Raw genomic sequence first — 23,083 nt, forward strand, 5'->3', positions numbered from 1 at the left:
AACCAAAGATGACATAGGCTGACCCGTGAGAAATTAAGACCAAAGTGACTAGCGCAGACCAGGGAAAGCGGAGTAGTTCTGTCTCGTTGAAATCATTGTCACTTTGAAACATTATCATGTGTAGTTATGCAGCGTCTTCTCCTTTCTAACAAACTAGCTGGAGTGCTGAACTGGAGAGTGACAAACAACATCATTATACTGTGCACCGTGTGTTTTGCTATCCAGTTTCCAAGCTCTGCGTACTCTCATCTACCCAGCTGCATACATCACTTACATTTCTCACACAAAGCTGTTTTCCTCCTTTTTTGCATTAGCATAAGAGATAAGGGAGGGTGTCGGGAGCGGGAAGCACATATCAAAAATCTACATTCTTTCCATATAAATTCCAGTAACTCCTCTGGGATGGAATCCTCCCGTATTACAAGGAAAAAAAAAAAAAAAACCATAGATCCTTCCTTGACATCACTTAATGCAACTCAGGAAACTTAAAAGCACAAGCTAGGAAATGGAGCACCAAAAGCATATCGGCTCAAGGCTGGTACTGTCAAAGCACAAAAGCAGGTGCGGGAGAAGAAAAACAGGGAGGTGCCAGAAGGAGCGCAGCTGTTACAAACCGTGAATGCTTACCAGATAGAGACACTTAACAGAGCAATATACCAGCCAAATGTCCAGTCCTGGTCTAGGTGGCAAGTTTCCACACTTGCTGACACTAAACTGTGCTCACAGCATCCCGAGACTCAAGTTCTCAGGCAGGTGAACTCACGCCTAGTCATTAGCGAGGCGGGCAGACCTCCAAAGGCTTGGGACATAACCACGGCCCTGCTCGACTGTAGACACACGTGAGCTAGCTCTGGGCCATGCTCCAAGCTGGCAGGATGTGAGCCACCTCCAGTCCAGATGCCATTCAGACACATTAGCATGGGACTGCGCCCAGTAAGCCCTGTCTCTCCGGAGTTAAGAGTTTGGGAACAGCATTATGCTTACTTGTCTAAATGGAGCTGGCTTGGGTCACGTCAGCTTGCAAAGGGGGTGATCTCGCAACTGTCTGCACTCAACGCAACATTTAGGGCAATTTGGCATGCTCAGAAAACGAGCGGCAGGCATTCAGAGGCAATGTATACATTCCTCCCTCTGAGTCAGCACTGAACCATGACCCAGTGAGATGCCAGAGGAAAATTACCACTCCAGATATCAGCTTTCAGCTAAGTCATAAAACAGAGCCGCCGATCCCTTGTGACACCTTTCATAAAAGGACTTGGTGGCAACTTAAGCGTGGTCAGCATCCGAGAGAATTTAGCATTTTACTTAGATAAATGCATCACATTAGGTCCCTCTAGAATACAACCCCCAAGCAAGAAAATATTTTGCAGTAAGAATGCCTACAGGAGGCCCTCTTGTTAATATTAAAACATCATAAAGAATCATAGCTCAAACCGGTTTAATTCTACCAGCAACAGTTATAAGAGCAGACTCTGACCTCACGTTCCAGAAAGGACAAATACAAACCTAAATTCCCATTACAGTTTTACTGTCTAAATTACTTTTGCCGTGCTGCTAAAGTGCCGCAATAACCTATCTCACTGCTAAGTGCTTTGGGATGAAAGTTGCTGTAGAAATGCAAGTGATTTTACAGGGTTTTTTTATAAAAGGAAAGTAGTGTGCTCCCTGGCAGAGAGTCACAGCTAGAAAAACCAAGACTTGCTTGGGTATAAATCCAAAGCACACCCTCAATTTGCACTGATGCCCTAAATTCTTTTAGTCAAGAGTTTACATCCCACGTGATTTTTTTTTTCCTCCTCCCCATCCCCCAAAATATACCTGCGTCCCTTCTTCACACTTTTCCCCATTTTCACTGGTTACTTCCATACGCATGAATTTGGGAGGGCGCCCTGGGCGTCTGCCTGGTCCAAACCTCCTCTTTCCTCGCCCACGACCTCGGCCTCTGGCTCTGCAGAATACATAGTGCTCCAGGTTAGAGACAAAAAAAAGATGGATTTGGAATCTCCACTGATTTTATGCATTCCTTCTCAGCATCACTATTCACCCATTCAACTCGGTAACAATGGCCTGCAGTAAATAATAAAACCTGAACAAATTCTGGCAGGAAAAAAAATAGGGTACTGGCTGGTATCTATTTATTTTGTGCTCTATGAGAAATCAAAGTCCAGAACGCATTAAAATTTATTTCACTAATCGTGGGACTGAGAGGACTACTGGCTTCTAGCAAGTCCTCTGCCATGGCAACTCTCCTACTTCCAACACCCCAGCGTACAGCGTGCTGGAAAGCTTTTTCAGTGAGATGGAACAAGTGCACAAGGAAACCAATTTAAAACCTGAAGCCATAACATCCCTCCCCAAAAAGGCACTTAGCCATTGATGTCAGGCAGTAAACTGAAGGGAACAATTTTCTGTGTTGAAAAGAAAAAGAAAAGAAAATGCAGCCGCTTGCTAAGTTTCAGGAAAAAGGTGGCACCAATGTCTTCTGCTCTCTGACGGATGTTTGTAGATTCAGCTTTTAATAGGTTAGGATAAACTATCTTGCCAGCCCAATGAGAAGCCAAAGCACTAGAAGTCTCGTTCTCCAAGCTCTGTATCTGCATACATCTGAGAAACATCAGTATTTCAATTTTGTGGTACTGAAATATTGCAATTTTTTAAGTTGCTGGTGAAAAACCAAAAGCAAACCAAAAAAATTTCACCAGTTTCAACGGGGTATTTATTTCCCTCAAGCTACTCCTTTCGCAAAGTCTCTTACACCAATCAGCTTCCCAGTGCCATATTCTTACCTTCCGGCGCTGAGCCGTTCTCTCTTGGGCACCCAAGGTGGTCAGTAAGATCTGTAGGGCAAATACCCTCCTTGCTGCAAGTTTGGGGAAGCACCGTAGTGATACACAGACAAAGCTAAAGCTTTCGGTACCTGCTGAAGAAGTCCAGCTTCTCATCGTGGGAGTTGAGGTGCTGCTGGAGTTGCTCTGAGCTCATGAAACGACGATTGCACTCATAACACGGCCAGTTCTTCTCCTGCTCTCTGAGAACTATGTTCAATTGGAAATGTCAATAACAGCATTTCAGTCACTACCAATTAAATGCCTCATTTTTTTTCCCCAAGCCTTTCTGTCCTCTGTGGGCCGTATTTCTCCCCTGAAGCTTAGACAGACTGCAGAATACCCAGCACTGCTCCATTTAGCTTTGCTTTTATCCCCTCTGCACTGTGGCATGACTACAGCTCATCGCAGAAGGACAAAAAGGTTGCTGGGGACAATTCACGTGGACTATATACACTGCTTGAAATTCAGGGACATTTTGAAATATACCCTTGTAAGGAAGGGCACCTACAGGATTGTCTCTCTGGCATGGATTAGGGGAGGTCAAGAGAAATTTCTCTATCTAAAGCAGTGGCACATCGGTTTATGACACAGGCTCAACATTAGACATCAAGTACAGAAACATGCCCTTTTCCAGCAGCAACCTAATGCTTCCCAGAAACTGAGGCAGAAGGTTAAATTATTGTAATATTAGCATGAGAAGACTTAGCAGAATTAAGTCCCAATAATACAATCTAGATTTGGTTTAACTTTTCGTAACCTAGCAGAAATTTGGGAGCGCTATGCAGGCCATATGCTTGAAACTAAGAAGTACAACACCCAACCACCATCAGACTGCAAAAACTGAGAGCAGAAGAGCCCAAGTTACCCTTCCTTTCCTCCTCAGATATGTCGTGGATCTTCTGGTTCACAAACTCTGCGTAAGAGGCAGCGTACCACACCTGCAGCAGGGATACAAGATAGCAGAACACCTTCTTAGATGAAACCAGAACTAAGGGGAATTCATTTGAAAATGTTTTTTAAGCAATACATTTACTTCACTTGCCTCAACCACTGACTCTTATTGCTCCTTTCATCCTCAATAATAAAGCCTATTGAGATCAATATGCCCCCACTGAGGAATAAAAGAGCTTTGCTCAGAAAGCATATCCATTTAATTTTAAGGTATAGCCTCCTAATATGAATGTTAATCTCACACATGGCTACCAGTAGCTCTAAAGGAAGAAAGATTAATCTCTTCAGACCCAACTGTACGATTGCAAAGGATGGATGTCAGCAGAGTACTGTTACTTGCTGTACCAGGAAGAACGGAAAAGTTTTTCACTCGGGGGATTTCCCATTTCTTTCCCACTCTCTTTACATAGACAATAGGCAGCACTGTCCACAGAGACTCATTAGAAACATTTAAAATGTTTCTAAACTTCTGAAGGATTGGAACAATACGGTCCTGCTTCCCAACACAAAGAAGTGCCAGGCTGCAGCATGCTGGACCCACTTTTGTTATACAGGGGATTTAGGAAGCCTTCAGCAGAGAGAACCACGGGAGGCAGAAAGACAAAGTTGATTAGAGCCTGAAGTCAGATGCTCACATTTAGCTGAGAATTCTTGCATCATTTCTCATTTTACCTTAGCGTTTGATTAAAAAGGTTCAATTTTAGAAGAGATTTTTTTAAAGAAGGCATGAACAGATTTTCAGCATGAAAAACCTGGGCCAGTTTAAACTTGTAGTGGGCCACAGGTGTTTTCATAGCAGTGGTGAGTAGCATTTCTAACTCCTTCAAAGACTCACTAGCAGGTGCGTGTTACTTTGCAGTAACTCACTAGCATCTCACTTAGCAGGCATCTCACTAGCTGGACAAAGAAGAAAGCCTGGAGTTCCTAGACTACTCACCTGTCATGCAATACAGAAGTTCTCAGCTTTAACTGACTGCTGATCCTCCTAGCTCCATCTTTGGACAAAATTTATATGAATGGCCCTACACGCACTTGGGGAGGAAAACCCATTACAGAGCCTAAGGTAATTAGCTTTCAATTATCAAACCAATTTTACCCCAAAAGACACTACTAACACATGAAGCAAGAAAAATGGTGCTTCTACAGGCAGGTCTGTACAGATTTAATTAAAGTCTGATTTCAATTTGATTTAAAAACTGTTGAGAAAATGATGTTTGGCTACGCTAAAAATGTATTAGCAAGGTTTCTAGTGATTCAGCTTAAACAAATTAAGGGCTGATTTCAGAGAAACCAAAAAGAATCCTACTCTTAAAAATCAGCAATAAGTGTGTAAGCAGGCTTTTGCCCTGGTTTAGCTAAGTGTGTTTAACACTGGTTTTTGTTAAATTGTTGAGATTCACGTGCAAGAAAAGATTTCAAGAAGGACAAACAATTTCCTGATATCAAAGTGGTTTTGGTTATCCCAGTTCCCCAAAAGATGTCGAAAACGAAGGCCATCTCAGCCAGCCACGCTGCTTTGAGCTCAAAGTAATCAATACGTTTTTAGAGGGAACAAAAAGTAACTCACAGGGAATTCACAATATCCTTTATCATTTTCCACATGCAAAGTTTCAAAAGTTCCAGGAAAGCCAGGTAAAGTGAGAGACCATATTCACTTAAGGCACCAGAAAACAAGTCAAGGGCACACAGGACTAACTGGAAAGGGCATCCAGAACTAAAAAGAGTAAGACTGCTGCAATAAAAATTAGATTGCCTCAGCAAAATATATGCAGTGTAAAGCATGACAGTGGCAGACAAATCATTTACATACTCTTATTTTAAACTTCCTCATTTTATACCTGAGCCAAAGCTCACTTAAAATCCTCAAGTCGGTGGCTAACTACTTACTGACTTCAGTGACATTTGATTCAGGCCATCATGTGCTTTATCAGAGAAAAAAGCCCTAGAACTATTTACAGCAATCATTTCTGGCACTTGGAGATGCACTTATTAGGTAGCAACTCTACGATTTGATTTCATCAGTAGAAAAATGAGTCACGAAACACGAGCAATGCCATACCTTGAGTTCCTGCTTGGGCTCCACGTTTTTAATGGTTGTGTAATAAATATGGTGGCCATACTGATACGCCACCAGGTTCTGCTCCAAATGGTTTTGAGCTGGGCGCACAAACATCATCCAGTTACAAAGAGCCTCGCTAGAAAGTTCAAACCACAGGTCCTCTTGCAAATCTCTGTCTTTTCTGTCACCCTTATCAAGAGACACCTGTAGCAAAATCCAATTACATATGACTAACTGCCTGGCAGCAGGTTCAAAAGAATTTGAGTCTCTAAACCTACTGTGACCATGCAACTTTTACATTAGGAAAGCAATGAAGGCATAGCTAGTCGTCTCTCTTTGCTAACAGGGATCCAGAAACAGGCAGCACTCAGAAAAACACTTAAAAACAGGCAGAGATTTAACCAGGGAGACACGAGAGACCCTTCCATGGCTTTCAAGGGCAAGAAGCATTCATTAAAAGGGTCAGGCACAGTACTTGACGTGTGGCTATAAGTGAGGCACAAGAAACTGTAGCTTTAGTAGGCTATACGGCATCAGTTGTCAGATGTTTCTAACCGGCAGACCCACGTCTCCTTTGATTTCCTGACTCATGATGCTGCCTCAAGCTGGAAGCAGCGCTTCTTCAGCTGAACTTCTGTTGGGTTACTGAACCTGCCTGTGGTCACAACTTCCTTGTCAGACACTGACCAACAGAGACCTGCGCTCCTATGACTGTGGACCTAATCTCCAGCAAATAAAGGACCAATTCATATAATGAAACCAGTAAATAAATGGATAAAAGTCAGTCAAATCCCTTATACCTCACGCCAACGACTTGGCATGAGGAAGGGGAGAAAAATCTCTCCTCTCCCCTACGTCTTGTGGGGGAGAGGAGGGAAAGGGGAAGAAAAATATTTTTAATTTAAGTCACAGCATGACACAAAGCGATGGCTGCAAAACATCCTCAGATGGGGCTGCTATTTTTATGTCCAGATGCTGCTTCAGCCCACGTGAGAGTGATTCACAGCATTCCACGTTATGTGTCTTACATATCATAACACCATAATGCCAGAATATTCACCACGATTATTGTGTCTCCCTGAATTACAGAGTAGATTTCAAGCCAAAGCAATCCAGGTATTTCTGAGTTACATTCCGACACGGAACAACAGAACATCTCTAGCAAAGTAACTGATCGAGGCAGAGCGACAAATTCATGAAAATCAAAGCTTAGGCACAAATTGACCCCCCTTCTCTCGCGCGCACACCCCCTTACCTTCAAATGGATATAGCAGTCTTTGAGTTCAGTTTGTCTAACCAGGGGTCCTTCCACAGGTCCAAACTGCGTGCGTTTTGGGATACGCCTTTTGGAGAACACACCTCCCAAAAACCTGTCTATATAGAGCACCAAGGGAAGGCTGGCTCTCGCCCTGGTCAGCACAGGCCGGTTTGGGATGGGATGCAAAGGTCCGTGTTTTGGACACACAGAGGGATGTGCATTATTACACTCTTCACACCCTACAACACAAAGTCAGAGAGGACATGACTGTCAGGCAGACACTCACGCACCAGCTCAGAAGAGACAGCCTTATCTCTCTCCAAACATCTTTGGCTCAGCTGTGGGAACATTTATTCCAATAGTCTGTCTATGTTTTAAAACATTAGAGAGGGCAGCCTCCTGCAAAGTGAAGAACAGAGCAGCTCAGAGACTCCACCTGAGACAGAACCTTGTCTTTTCAGTAAGGCAGCCCAATATGAGTCTACATTTCTGGGTATAAAGGGGTTTACTTATTATTGCTAAAATCTGAATGGTTTTCAGCTCCATTTACTAGAGGGCTGATGGAGGGGAAAGAAAAAAGGGGAGGGTGGCTAACACACTACATACTACTTCATATGCTTACACAAATCATTGGGATCAAAGGGTCGAGGTGGATCTGGATCCCATTCATCCATGTCAGTGTCTTCCCCATCTTCTTCCTCATCTTCATCCTCATCATCTTCCTCTTTTGTTTCCATCCTTCCCATTTGATTCTGCAGAGGTGCTAAAGGGTCAGAACCATCCACTGCCTCCATAGGAGGTAACACCTGGTTATGCACCGGTAATGATGCCTGAGGAGAAAATTCACAACAAACAATCAAAACTGATTCACGAAGAAAAACGCTTCTACCGAGACGAGCAATGAAGGTTCTTGCTAGTCTACCCTTTCTGCTTCCTTTGGTAATGGAAAGAAGGACAAGGGAAAGTGAAGCAACGTGATAAATGATTGCTGAGGGACGTTTCACATCGCTGCTGCTGACAGCCTTGCTCAGGACAGCTCTGTGTCACTACCTAGCTCTACCTTGCAAAGGACTGACTTCTCGGGAGAAGAAACTGAAATCAGAAGTTCTGGACCCTCACAGAAGGTCTGAAACAGAGTCCAGGCTCTGTGGAAATTATTTAGAGCCTAAAGCTGTATTTTAACTTCTTCTGTACAAGTGAGAGAATCCTGCACTTTGGCACATGATCTTTTCTCTCCTATCGTGCAATCGAATAAAAACAATCCCCAGAGCACACGTGTAGAGATCAATAAGGGATGAGACAACACGGGGACTAGATATAAGCTATGGGACATGGAGGACAGTTGAGGGCATTGTATTCTCTCGCTAATTTTAAAGTTTATCCCTACAAAAAAAAAGAAGCAAAAATTAATTGAAGTGCACTGCACAGACTATTCCATCACCCACGCCAGTTTCTCAGGTAGAGAACAAGAAATACTACGCACAGTAAAGCTGTCTTAAAAGACTGGCAAAGAGACCCAGTGGATGTTGGTCCTATGTGACAGTCAGCATTACACCTTCTGTTAACTTTGCTTTTCAAAGCTGAGAAGACTATTTTAAGGTGGCTGCTCAAGACAGAACAATCTGTAGAACAGGTTTCTCTGTATATTAAATACATGATCTCTCCCTAAAAAAACCCCACACATTCCATGGTGAGACTATGAAAGACAGTACAAATCTGTGCTACAGCTTTCTCGCATCTCCTCCCATATCACTCGGACATGTTTCACCACCTGAGACAATGGAGCAATGAAATCAGTGTACTCGTACATTTAAAAGAAAAGGGTGCCTGGCAACTTACTCTATCTGCTTGTGGACCCTGCTCCAGAGCCATTTGCTGGGGGGATTCGGCAACGTTGCCGAGCACGGACAGGTTGGTGGGATTCATGCTCTGAGCAGCAGCAGGCAAGAGCACAGTTACCTAAAATTATAGGCACTCATTTTAGCACTGCGTCATTTCCATCAGTCACTTACATACGGGCAGTGCCCTCCATGCAAAGCTCCCTGGAGTCCTACGCTAGGTCAAAAACCGCAGCATTTTAATGATTTTTGTTTCCCCCCCCCAGTAGGGATGACAGACTTGGACAAAACCTGCAGATCCAGGGACAAAGGGAAAGGCTTCAAAACTCAGTCTAGATTTTGCAGCTTTTGAATTTCTTATCTCCCACTTTTGGCTTTCAATTAAGGTCCCATCCAGCCAGGGTTCAAACTGCACTAAAAACAGATGTGAGGAGCTCTAGCTCTTGGTAAAACCAGTGATTTGGGGTCTTTTTCTCTTCTACCTCCAAATTTACCTTTTTTTTTTTTTAAAGGGAAAAGGTAAAGAAGGAAAACGAAGCATCTCCTTTTTGCCTATCTCTTTTTCTCAAGCCAACCAAGATCTGTCATAAAAACAAGATGGTGTATTGACCTTGTTGGAAGATCAAGCACTCAAATGAAAGAGTTCCAACAACTATGTTTTCTTTACGTTATTTGGTCACACTATACATTTTTGGTTGTTTTCATACTAGGTTTTTTGTGTAGTAACATGAAAATTAATGCAAATTACCATGCCGCTCCCATCCATTCAGCAATAAAACAAAGCGGAATTAACATCCTAGGAATCACCTTTCCTGTCTTTTGTTTCCTGCTTACCTATACAGGAATTTGCACCGTTATCCCGCATGATTTTTCATCCTTCTCTACAGTTGACATCATGTGGCTTCTAGTTTGTGCCTCTGACTGTTAAACAGCTTTTACGCTGAAATTAAATCCCCTGCACCTCTACGGAGTGTTTAATAAATATCAGATAAAACTGAGAACAGCGAATTGTGCCAACAGTGAAGGAGCAGACAAGAAAATCCGTAACACAGGCAGATAGACAGCCTTAAAACTTCAAATCTAGTTGTTTTGTTTGAAGAGGTATTAAGAGTAATTTATGAAACTGCTTAAAAACTACAGCAAAGAGACTTCAGGGAACCGTGTGACAGTGAGGAGGAAACCGCCAAGACGACAGCTGAACCAAGCTGTCTGGTATTGACATTTCTGATGCCAAGTGGCAACAGAAAAGGCATCGTTATTCTATGGCACACCTCCAGGTCTGCCAGCAATGAGAGGTTCACACAAGCTTGTGTCTATGTGTACCTCATATTAGCATTTCCTACTACTAATCACACTTCAAACATATCCTTACTTTCACTTCCATGTCAGACACTGCAAGGAATAGGGGCATTATTTTTAAAAAACTTTCAATTTCTTTTTAAGATGACGTTTCTTCTGAAAGACAAGAGGAGCTTCAATATTATTTTAACATTTGTTGTCAGTTCAGGGATGTTCCACATGAAATGCTGATGTAAAAACATCTGCAAAGGCAGGAGCTGCCATAATGAGGGACTAACCATTCAACAAGCAAATGAACATCTCTGCTGGGACTGCTGTCAGACAGCGTGGGAAGGGAGGACGGGCTGAGGACTCACAGACAAGCGGCTCATGCCCTTGATACTCAACATGGGATAGTAACAGCACACCACCTCCGCTGTCACGAGTGTCATTTGCACCGCACGTATAAATAATCTCTACTTTTAATTAGATCATATATTTATTTGTTAAATGAGCTTTAAGACAAATAGGATTCTTTGGCTTCTTAATGCAAGGAAACCGATGTGGTAAAAAATTCCAGAATGACACTCCCAATACCTCCAGAGAACTGGAAAGAAAACAGGTAACACCTTTACTGTGTCATTCATATAATTTCATGCCTGTGCCTCAACAGTTTAGAAGGTCTCCTTTTAGCAAGAAGAAAGCTTATTTTTGATGCACATTCAACCCTTCACTCTGCCCCAAGACTGTCAACAAATACGCATTTTAATGATGGCGTTAGTAACGATTCAGATCTCACATGTCAATTCACACATGCCATTAAAGACTCACCAAGCAGTAATGATTTTAAGTCTCTATGACAAGCAGAGAATTTTAACTGGAGATCTAGATCCGAAAGCACCTATACCTGATTACCACAATGCAATCACCAGAGATACCAGCAAAAGTTAAGAATAAAACCTTCACATCCATGACAGATGAAAAAAGAAAAATCATCAAAACTTTATAACCACAGGCTCCAATTTTGTTCTGTTCCTCGCCCACTTCACACTGGCAAGCACATCAGACCTGGGATGCCCTGGTAAGGTAAGGGAGCCAGCAGTTGAACTTCTTCAGGTTTTACAATTAATTTCCTGTGAAGTTTCTGGTAAATCTAGAATTTGATCCAAAATTTTTATCCCTTGAGAGCCTTTTATGGATTTAAAGGCATTTGGATCAGAATCTGTACGAGGACCCAGTCTTTCCAGAATGACGTTAAAATCAAGTCAGCCACATCAGCTTGCTGACTTAAAGGGACACTGTTAACAGATTTTTTCATTATATCTGGGGCAGTAAATTAGTATTTTTGTTGAACATGAATTTAAAAAAAAAACCAAACTCAAACTCTCTTAACTTTTTATTGTCATTCATGCACAAACTAGACAAGATAATAGTGGCTTGTTATCACAAGCTTTTTGCCTCTGATCACTGGGATGACAGTACATGGCTGAAGGCTGCCATTTGACAGATTCAGAGATAGCTTTATTACGCTCTAGCACCACAACAATGTCCCTTTACCTTCGGTAACAGTTTCCTTACAGTTTCAGGCCCAAGGAAAATAACATCTCTTTCTTACCTGCTGGGTGGTGGCATCCTGTTGGACGTAAGCCACTTGGGATGGATCTGTAAACAGAGTCTAGACAAAGTGAAAAAGGCTTATCAAACCGGCCTTGGGGTTGTTTACTCCCAACTCACACAAAAATTACCCTGCCACCAAGAAATGACCCACATTTGATCCTTTGCTAACTTCTAATGCGCCTATTACCACAGCAGACTAATTCAACTTACCCATGTGAACCTACACACATAGAGATTAAACTCCATAAAAAGATAATATCGTATTTATGTGGCACTTTTCAGCTATATACTTAAAGCGCTTCACAGGATTAATTTTTTTAAAAATACAGAAATCACATCGTCAATTGCTGTTTTGATAAATTCTACAGAATGAAATTCAATAGCTGTATGAAAGCTAAGTAATACTTGAGGGCAGGACAGAAGATGACCATTAACTTTATCTTTCTGCAAATTCACAAGAGAGTTCCTCAAAAGAAAGCATGCAGATATCAGCCATACCCTACATGTGAATTTAATATGGCCACGATGTTGGTTTTTTAATTTCACAGAGACACGCCAACTCCAATATTCTCACGGTAGCTTGCAAGAACAGCCCTGATGAGAGGGCTTCCCCCTAGGAAAAGCAAGACTCAGATGAAAACTAAGTATTGACTGAGGTCAGCCTTGCTTACTTTGCCAAAACTTGAAATAACCTGAGCTGGTAGCAGTCTGGCTCCAACAAAACAAAGCATGGCATAATACAAATTCCATTAGCGCTTTGATAATTTCATCTCAGCTGCATGATAGTGTCTTAACGCTACACGTCTTTTGACAAAATGATAGTATTCAGATTCCCAATTCATTACTTGGTCAGTAACTTCCTGGGAGGTAGCCTCGCAAAACACCTTATCTTCTCAGAACATCCCACCAGGTAGGAATTGTTTTTGTGTGACAGCTAAGAACTGCACAAGAGAGAGACCACGCCGCACGAGGCTATGCCAGTCTTGCTGCAGGTGTCGAGTACGTGCACTTTGTAGCATTGCTAATGTGTCCTGGCAGCAAAGACAACATAAAACATTCTTGACAACGCGTGCCTGTTCCTCTTTTTTTTTTTTCTGTCCACACAGAGGTACAGATGCATACCATATTAACCCCATATAAACACATGCTGCCAGAGAATAAAAGCTATTTGATATAATTATGAAGAAGAAAAAGAACCTAGGTCTATAAAATCAACAACTTCTCTGAAGAAAGACTACAAAATTAGACTGAATACACTGAGATCCTCTGCAAAAAGACTTGACTGTTATTGTAACTATCAATTATGAGAACCGTACTATGCAAAACAAGGACTCTTCCAGAAGACACATAGATGCCTCTTGGCATTTTAGCAAATACAACAGAGGCAGGATTTCTGGAGAGATTATCCATGTTTTGGAAAACACCTTTGATCTAATTATAATCTCGTCCACCTTCAGTGAAATAACCAGCATTTCATAATCCATAGCCTCGACATCCTTTGATTACCACATTCGCACATCAGACAAATGAACAGCATGAAGTCCCTGTTCAGCAATGGGCAGATAAAAGCGTTAAGAGCAACTGCCTGCTATTTTCCAGTCATATCACTTGGCTGGTAACTGGCTTTAATCTCAAACAAGATTGTTTTCTTTTCTAGGTGCCAGAATGGGGTGGGCTCAGAACCACACATGCCTGCGTAGCTTCCACGGGATGGATGTAAACGAGCGTGTGCTCCGAGGTGTCCACGGAGGTGTAGGAGGTGCCATCCGCCGCGTAGACGACCTGCTGCGAGGGACGGTCCTGCTCATCACTGTACACGATCTGTGCCACTGTCCCCCCCTCAGGCACAAAGTGCACCTGGAAGAAAAAAAAACAGATCCCGTACTGAAACCGAAACATATGTCTATGGGAAACAACACGAGACACACAGGTTGCAAGGTGCCTTGGAAAGCAGAGAGTACCTCGTGTCCCAACTTCCTAGCCAATTGTTTTCAATACAATAAAAAACTCACTGTATAATACACATTTAAAATCTCAGTGAATCATGCTAGCAACATAGAAATCTGGACATAAACTACCACCAGTTTCTGGTTTTACTCTGCATTTTAACTCAAGACCTAACTGGTACAAAGGGCACCTTCCCATACTTAGCTCTTGTACGATGCTTTGAAAATTCATGAAAGAAAGAAAGCTCAGATTTGAACTGGTGTATCTATGGGATTTATTGGTATATTGTTTCCCTTTATTCTCATATTCCTTTCTGGATTTATGATAATTACTTCATTCAGCTAGTTCTGTAGTTGGAGGTAATTTTTTCTGTTTGATGAACGGCTAACGGAACCTATTAACTTTGATACTCCTTCAAGTAATAGTATTGCAACTATCATGAGGAAGCAATAGTGTATGTTAGATTGCTTCTCTGTAGTATGTACATACAGCACTAGTAGAAAATCCAACTATTTAAACAGAGAAACATATAACTTAAAACATTAAGCAGTGATTCCAAGGACGACTGGAACAAGTTATGTCTAGGGCAGCAGTTTAAATCCAAACAAGTTGATTTTGACAGAACATAATGATGATAAATGATGATCAGTGGCCTACCTTAAAGAAGCTAGGATACTTAATTCCAGTGGCAATGGGAACATGTTTCTCTTTTGACACCCTTTAGATGCTGAAAACCATTTTCAGCGCATGGGTAAAATAGAACAGTTAGCAGGAAACCTAGTTTCAGTATCCACACTCATATTCACATGAAGTGTTTTCACATAAAAATATGTGGGGAAAAAACCTGTGGCATCATTTTATTTACTTTGTTTCACCTTCTAGCTTTTGTTTTAGAAGACACCTGGTACTCCCCCGCAGATGCTAAGTGCTGATTCTGTACAATAAATCCTCATGCAAACACTACGGTAAGGATGCATGCAGTGTTTCACATTTGGAGAGCACTCTGCAAATACTAATTAAGCCTTATAACTGCCACGTGCAAACACAGTATGGTTATTCCATTGTAGAGATAACAGAACACAGGCCACTGAAAAGTGCCTTTCCTTGCAAATTTCAAAGCTGGAAATTACCAGGAGAGTCAGAATTTCTCAGCTCGTGGGTCAAATGACATGCAGCACCCTCTTCATAACATATTCAAAAGAAGAAATCAATTTACAGTCTTCTAGAAGGTCTCAGCTGCACTGCCTCAGAGACAGAGGGACTAGCTGCATACATCAGAATCTGACTGTATTAGTCACTAACAATTAACATTTCTCCCTTCCCCACTACCCAGATGTCTGACTGGAAAAAATTATTCATATTACTTTCCCCAAGGTCCACCCACAGTTCCAACTGATTCGACTGATGCCATCAAAATGGGCTGCCACAGACCACAGATTTTGTTAATACTCATTAATCTGAATACCCTTTCACTTTCCCACGTGGTTATACGTATATTTGGACACCGAAACTTCTACAGCCACCGGCTGGTTTTGTTTAGCTCGTTTCAGATGTCTGTGTATTCGCTGCCGCAGTTTGCCCAGCTCACTTTCTGAAGCTTTAATCTGAAGTCACCACAGACGTGTCTGTATTTCTCCTCAAATGAAAGCTGAGTTTCCAGACTGTAAGAAACAGTCAAATGGGAACGCCTGCTTGCTAAGCCACCGCACCGAGCCCAATTCAGTCTGAGCAGAAACCAAGAGCTCTGGAAGGCACTAGTCACCTGAGCAGTATTCTGTTCCTGCTCAGCAGAGTCAGCCCACACCTGAGGACTTTCCTCTTTTGAGTCCATCTCCTCCCTGCCGTGGTGCTCCATGAGCAGAGAGATCTACTGGGGGAACGTCTGGCTGAATAGATTCATCTGTTCACTGTGTTTCTACTTCCAGAAGACAAGGTGATCTTCAGTAACATGGCTATAAAAAAAAAAAAAAAGAGAAGAGATGGAGATATTAAAACAAGGGTGACACACGGAACAGAGGCATGAGGTATTATCATCAGCTACTGCACTACAGGAACACGCTGCCAGAGTAAAGCAGCACATGTTTGTAAAGCCAAGCCTTTCTCATTTACCATGCTCAAGTTCTGCTGTATAATACTTTCCGTGTCCTATTAAGGAGGAAACAAGTCAACCATTGCTAAAATTGCACTGAAGGATTATCCTGAATTCCTCCTGCGCTTCTTTCCTTGGCCACAGGCGGTCCATAAAATATTCTTCACATTGTCCTGGCACCTACAGGCCCAGAAATCAATAAACGATGCAGAAAATTGACCTTAAGCTTCCAACAAGAAAACACTACCTTCAGAGATGCATCACCAGTTTCTTGGTTCGTCTGAAAGAGGTTTTGTTCGAGAACCGACTGGCTTTACATCCACAGGCAGCTTTCACCTTGTACAAAACTGCAGTCCCAGTTGGTATTCAGGCAGTGTTACAATAGACAACTTTTAGAAAAAGAACAATGAAACTTAAACTCTAATTCATGCGAGCCCGAAGATCCTGACAAATTGCTTCCAAGCTAGGTTTTATTCACCTCTCGCAATTTTACTGGGGCCTCTCAATCTGCCATTGGGAATCTCAGAAGTGTAATTTACAGCTCTGCTGATTGGTTTAGTCAGTGGTTCAGCACCTTCCCAATCCTTCGTCTCTAATGTCATATTAAATCACAGGCCCAGGAATTAGCATGAGGCTGAGCCCATTTCATTTTTCAGCTAGTCCAATTAACTTTATTTTATACTGAGTGCCTCGCTGGGCTGATCCAATGCCAGTACCCCGTCTGTACACCAGGAAGAAAGCAGAAGGCTCCTTGCTGACGCCTTCATTCATTTGCATTTTAAATGCAAATTATTTTAGTCATAATTTATTCCCATAAATGCTAGCAGTTGGCTTGTCATTGACAAACTAAAAAAAGATAAGGGGGGGGAGCAGCAGGCACTTTCTGCCTTCTGCTAATTTTGCCAGCAACGAATAAGCTTTGCAGACCTGAGCACTGACTGTACCACTGGTCCTGGCCAGAATGTACAAATCAATAGTACAGAAAAGTCTCAGGCTAACGTCACTGAACTGCATGGTGGAAAAAAAAACATATTACTTCCACACAGACAAAGGAAAGCTGCGGGAAAGATATTTCTGGGCATCGCTAGACAGCAAGTCATGCCATTATCGGTGACTAGAGCCCAACATTTGCTTTCTCGTGCCGAGCAACGCAGTACACGTGTGCCACACGGTCCCCCACACAAGCAGAGACCAAGGAGCTGTGCGATGGCTGTTCTGACTTCCTATTAGACCCACACATCCTTAGGTTCTGGGATAAAGGAACAGAAATCCTATCTGCATTAATATTATCCAATACAAAACATCCAGAAAAAGCACTGAGGAGAACAGGAAAAAAGAAATACATGTACCTGCGCGCAACGCTTTAGCTAAGGGATTCATTAGTACGGAAAAATGAAGTGCAGCAAACAATGATTAGGACTGACAAACACCAGCCTTGCTCTCCAGGTGTTGAAAGCCAGGGTCATTTACAAATAAATATTATTTTTATATATATTACAGCACACACAAGCTCTGGTATATAAATAAGTATCATCCATCCCTACATAGCACCTTTCATCCAGCTATCTCAAAGCTACTCATTATGTTACTAAGGATTAATTCAGGGATTTTCTCATACCTAATCCTACCGCTTTCACTGAACTCCATCTCTCATTTTATCACGTATACGATCACCAAGAGGTCTAGAACTGCTTGTGTGAAGCGTGACAGCATTTATGTCAGTAACATAATCTGAACAACAACTTTTACAGACAATTAAATGCCTATCCTGTTGTTATTCTTTGGCTGGTTTATCCCAAACAGCTCTTTTTCTTGACTGTCATTATTAATCAAGAGCCAATTCAGGTAATTGCACTAACAATAGCCAGTAGTTTAATCAATTACCTAATTGCTTAGAAAAAGAAAAATAAATGCTAGAGGTTTCAAGTTTGGGTGGTTTGGGTTTTTTTTACAAATATAATTATCCTGTTAGTAATAACGCAATTAAATCAACCAGTGATTGAATTAAGAGAAAGGCACGGTTCTGGCTAATTCCACGTGGTGCAACAAGTAGCAGAATTTTTGGCTGACCTTCCCTACAGGCAGATATTGAAGGTCTGAAGGAAGATGCTGACTCACTCCTGCAGACTCATTTTGGCACAAATAACTTACAACTTGAGTGGAAAGGAGACCGAAGGGTTCAGACGGGTCTTTAATAGACAAAACTGGGCATTAAGATTCATATCTGCAAAAAAACAGTACCAAAAAGTTGGAAAAGAAAGCAGAAGACAGTGATTTCAAGTTTTGCCATGGTTCTAAAGGTTAGCGGTAATCTCAAATCTCAGGGAAAAAAGCAAGGTTGAGCCAAATTCAGTGGCTCGGTGGTGCAGTTTCTATAAATGGTACTGTTATTGCTGTTCTTAACAGAAATGGAAAAAATACACTGCTCAGCCCAGACAATTGTGTAGCAATAACAATCAGACAATATTAGGAGCTGCAGGATTTGCTGATGCTTTCAGCTTCTGTACTTCAAAATACATCCTAGGATCTGCCCCTCTGGTATGCATTCCTATCAAAGAGTGGACCTCCGCGAATCCTCATCGCTTCTATCATCACCAAAATACACAGAAAAGCATGTTTCCCTGGAAACTTGGATGTGCTGAGTGAGAAGTCAGTGCAAGAGCAGACAGGCCACATCCCACAGAGGTCCCAAGGCCAGGCAGCGAGCATTGGAATTTAGCTGGTACGAAAGCCAGTAGTGAAACAAGACCTGCAGTTAAGGTCAGGAGCTGGAAAGCATGATCTGGTCCAAAGCCACTGACAACAAAACTGCCAGGAAACACAAACATCTGAGTAAGTTTTCTAACACTGATGACAGAAGAGACCAAAATAACTTTGCTCACTAGTCCTCCATAGGATGCTCTCCCTCATTAATCCTCCATGATCTTATTTTCTCCTTTAAATCCCCCTCTCGATATCCGTTGCAGCTGCGACACTGACAGCCACAGTGCCTCGAGATTTTAACCATTTCCCTGTGGTCTTCTCTCAGCAGAGATGTCTCGCTGCACAAGGAAGCGGCAGATGTCCAGCTCAGCACACAGCCACGATATTTTTTCAAATTAGCTGCAGAAGAATCATGATGAGTACATTAGGGTATGTGCCATCTACACGAAGGCTGTTAGCAATACCAGTTTGGGAGATGTAGGTAAAGAAGATACTTATTCTCTCAAAGGGTCTAGCTGGAAGCTTTGTTGGGTTTTTTAGCAGGAATAAATGTGAAACTTTGGGCATAAGCATTGCCAAACAGCTGGCATGCAAGGGAACACTCTCTGCTTGTCTCTGCTTGCTCTCCGCACTGTTTGCCCACGGATCATCCTTTGCAATTGTTGATTCTTCTCCCCGTATCTCACACACATCAGACATTTTCAGACAAGCTAAATGCCACGGCAAGCACCTCAATGGGAAGTTCTGCAGCATCCAAGGGACACGCACACGCGTTATGAGACCTATCACCCAATATATCAATGGCAATTCTGTCACTACCCCAACGCTTGCGTACAACCTGATAAGCGGCATGCTCGTGAGCAGGAAGCAATGCCAACATGGGAGATGCTAAACCATTTACAGAAACTGCGAAGACAGCATTTTCCTCCCCAAAACAGCAGGCATGCCTCACCCAGTCCAGGCTGGGTGACGACACAAGCCAAAATGGTAATAGGTATAAATATAACCCAGCATCACTCCAGTACGTCAGTGGCAGGACGCAGTGTGTCATATATAACGTGAATCAAGATATAACGTGAACCAAGAACCCACAAAACCGCCATCACTTTAAAAGAAAGGCACATCTAAATTCAACACTGATGTTACCTTCCACATACCCAAATGCTGGCGCACATCCTGGCACACAAAATATCTACTCCAGTGGAGGATAAGCTCATTCTGACTTGTGTTTGCTGGAGCTCTATCTGAGGTGGCACCCATGGGTGTTGCCCTTGAGCTCCCTATGATGTGCCCACGTTTTTGCCAGGTAGAAGCACGCTCAGAGTTCGGAAGCGACACTAGCGTGGAGCTGTGCTTATCTCTTGGCAAGGCTTATCAGTGCAGGAACAACCTGGTGCTAACCCCAACCAGAAAGCATCCCATTTAGAGTTGGAGCGCGGTCAGCAGACACGCAGGGCAGGACGAGTATTCTCCTACGTGTCCGTGCGCCCATAATATCCAGCTGTCTGCCTCATCAGGTAACTGCAAGGACATCCACCACCTCTTCAAGACAAAACAGGTTCGTTTCAGTATGCCATTCACATTTACCTTCCTTTTCTCAACACCCTCTGGGGACCTGCTGGTGTCAGAGACCTTCCTCTTTAGTTCTTGCCTTTTATACCCAATCCAAAAAATCTCATTAACGGTGAAGCTTCTCCTCTGCAGCTCCTGATGCCTGGAAAGCAGTCTTTGTGTCGTTGTCTGAACAGTTTTTCATCTTTTTGGAAATCTCACTTGAAAACTCCTTTTGGCCACTGCGATACTCTAACCCCTCTCTCCTGTTCCTGCAGTGTGTTGTTTTCTCTGAAGCCGTGTTATGAAATCAGCAGCTTTCCCCCTTCACTGCATTCAGCTCCGCAGGATGAGAAAGCACCGCTCAGGGGCAACGCGCCTCATTCACCACCCAACAGCAACTCATTAGCCTTGCTGTCCTCAGCAGAAGACACCCCACCCTCAGCCGTCACAGCACCCGTGCCATGTCACCTCGCAGGTGCGCCTATGACCCCTAACACCTAGGGAATGGGAGCGAACGGTACTTTAAGAGAAAACCTCCAATAACGGCAAAGTCACTGTTATTTTCTATTTGGCGTGTAAGAATTTTTGACACGAGTTGAATATAGTGAACTCACACGGTGCTTCAGAGGAAAGCTCGGCTCTGAAATTCAGAGAAAAGCACCACCAAAACAAAAAAGATCAACAGTAACCATATTTTCTTGACATACCTGCTATTAAGGAATGACAATTTCTTTCAATGCTGGGACTACACAAGAAGATACACAGACAAAAACTCTGTGGACTTCATCTGCAGCAACCCCTCCAAGTCTAATTAAGGACATTCTGCTGAGAAAGCACCCGAGCCAGCGGCTGCCAAACATTCCTTTTTGTCCCTTCCCTGGGATGAGAAGAACGGGGGAATATTAAAGCTGGGCAAGGGGAAAAGTCCACCTCCCTGCTCAGGGAGCCACAAAGCCACTGCAGTATCTCAGATGAGAATCCACTTTACAATAATGGTGCATAAAACAGCTAATGTGATTTACTCCCCAGTGTAACAGAGGCTTGCATATAGATTGGGGTTCCCCGCAGCAATAATAGCAGGGGCTATTAGCTTAATCCTTTAAGTACTGAGCTCACTGACCACTCTTTTTCACCGCCAGCCATAGGCAAGGACAGCAAGAATTGTTACGAAAGGGATTTTTACGTCTACGGGTCTTCCTCCAGCTTTTAATATGAAAATGATTTATTACGCTCAAAAAGAACATCACGTGTGTCTGCAAAAAGCTATATCCCACACTTAAGTTAATTACCCCAGCTTGCCTAGAAGGCAGAGTTGGTGCATTTCCTGAGATCCCTTGGCAAGAATACGCTTTCATTGCAGCAAGAAGGTTTCTAACCTCATTGAGGACTGAGTCACCACTGCCGTCTCCTCCTCTGCATTCTCATCCATCAAAAACACATATTGTTTCAAGGAACCCTGGCTCTGGTGCATTTTGGCTGAATGTTAATAATCGGGTAATATATAACCACAATACTTAACGTTTTACTGGGGAGTTAGAAATGGAAATCGTACTTACGGCTGGGGCAGCAAAGATTATTTATTTCCACAAAAGGAAAAATGGCTTCAATTTACTTAGTCGTGTAATAAATAGAAGAGCTCAGCCAAACACAAACTCACTCTTTACTCAAATTGTGCATAATGAATCAATCTGTCTATATCCTTATGGCACATCCATCATCAAAGCAACAATGAACTGGAAGAGATCTCTTACATCTTCAAGGCCAGTCCTCCGCTACCGTGTCCAACGTGTCACACAGTCCCTTTCCTGAAGGGACAGTGCCCAAGCGCTAAGGGTGAGAGCATGACAGTCTGTTGCAACCATTCTCTCACAGAGTATCAGATAAGGAGCTGAAAGTCTGTTTCTACCACAAAATACAGGAGATAATCAAGCACTCCAGGTGAGCCCCAAGAGGACAGGTTAACATCCTACTGGGGAACGACCACAGGCTGGGCTGGAGACCTACTCGAAGATGCAGTTCCCTCTCTAAGGACATCTCTGTTTGGTCCTAATTCTTGTATAAGCGAGTGTTTCTCACAGTACCTGTCCTTCACCTCTGAGTGGGCAAAGAGACAAGTTAATTACATTTCCGTACACGCGCCATGCTCTTCTTGGTCACCTCTCTTCCCATTTGCTCAACATCTACATATCCACTCCCGCAACTAATTTCTTCCTCCTATCCTCAGCTTCCTGAACGCGTGACCACATTATTCACGTCGTCTTCTTCTGAACGTTTCATACTCTGAGGTCCCTACGATATCATTGTCCGTTACTATCACACACTGCAACTCTCCGGCTCCAGCTGCTGGAGGCAGTGACCCTGTCTACTGAATTGATTTGGTTTATAAATGATAGAGGGAGAAGTACGATAAAGCAAGCAAACAGGGAAAACGCGCACTTAAAGTACAACGTGACAAAAAAGGAAAATAGAAGGTCTGTATCAAAACCTGCGCTGCAGTGCTGCGTATGCAGCCTTCAAGGAGGCACTCTCAGGTTTTACCAAAAGAAAACACAACCATGTGTGAACTGAACACCACCAGTTCCCCTCCAGCTTCCTCTTGCCATCTTTTTTGTCTCCTATCCCTTCTCCTGCTCAGGCAACTCTTCCCAAAGCTACCGTCAATCAGAGGAGGAGGTTGTTCCCCCTTCCTACAAGCGGACAGTGCTGCTTCTTCCCTCCCTCTCCCACCCCTCCGCATCTCTCCTCTGAATTAAATCACCCCTCTACTTCAAGCTCTTAAAATTCAAAAAATAAAACTCCCTTGTTTCTGCACATAAAAAAACCCACCCAACTTGCCTCTTTCGGAATAGCTGCTTGTCTGAAGTGCTGCAGGCCACAGAGAACGAATTAGGCTATCTGTACTTTAAAACGGGTGAGGACTTAACATATAACACCAGTTAAAGGCTACAACACAGCTTCTAT

At 42.9% G+C, this 23,083-nt stretch overlaps 1 protein-coding gene across 5 annotated transcripts in view; it reads right to left on the reverse strand.

Moving 5' to 3' along the window:
- PRDM10 (PR/SET domain 10) overlaps positions 1-23,083 on the reverse strand; it is a 47,151-nt gene that overhangs the window by 21,325 nt on the left and 2,743 nt on the right. For 2 of the 5 annotated variants that reach the window (XM_076358688.1, XM_076358689.1), the window contains exons 2-11: positions 15,539-15,728; positions 13,522-13,686; positions 11,828-11,887; positions 8,936-9,055; positions 7,719-7,926; positions 7,094-7,335; positions 5,839-6,042; positions 3,694-3,766; positions 2,918-3,035; positions 1,819-1,948 (exon numbers count right to left, since the gene is read on the reverse strand). In XM_076358688.1, coding sequence (XP_076214803.1) covers positions 1,819-1,948; positions 2,918-3,035; positions 3,694-3,766; positions 5,839-6,042; positions 7,094-7,335; positions 7,719-7,926; positions 8,936-9,055; positions 11,828-11,887; positions 13,522-13,686; positions 15,539-15,631 — 1,413 coding nt within the window. In that variant the 5' untranslated portion in view covers positions 15,632-15,728. Of the gene's footprint in view, positions 1-1,818; positions 1,949-2,917; positions 3,036-3,693; positions 3,767-5,838; positions 6,043-7,093; positions 7,336-7,718; positions 7,927-8,935; positions 9,056-11,827; positions 11,888-13,521; positions 13,687-15,538; positions 15,729-16,112; positions 16,154-23,083 lie in introns of those variants that run through there. The other 3 variants (XM_076358692.1, XM_076358693.1, XM_076358694.1) reach the window with 3 other exon arrangements.

This window comes from Aptenodytes patagonicus, chromosome 23, assembly GCF_965638725.1.
Source record: "Aptenodytes patagonicus chromosome 23, bAptPat1.pri.cur, whole genome shotgun sequence".
In the NCBI taxonomy this organism is placed as follows: domain Eukaryota; kingdom Metazoa; phylum Chordata; class Aves; order Sphenisciformes; family Spheniscidae; genus Aptenodytes; species Aptenodytes patagonicus.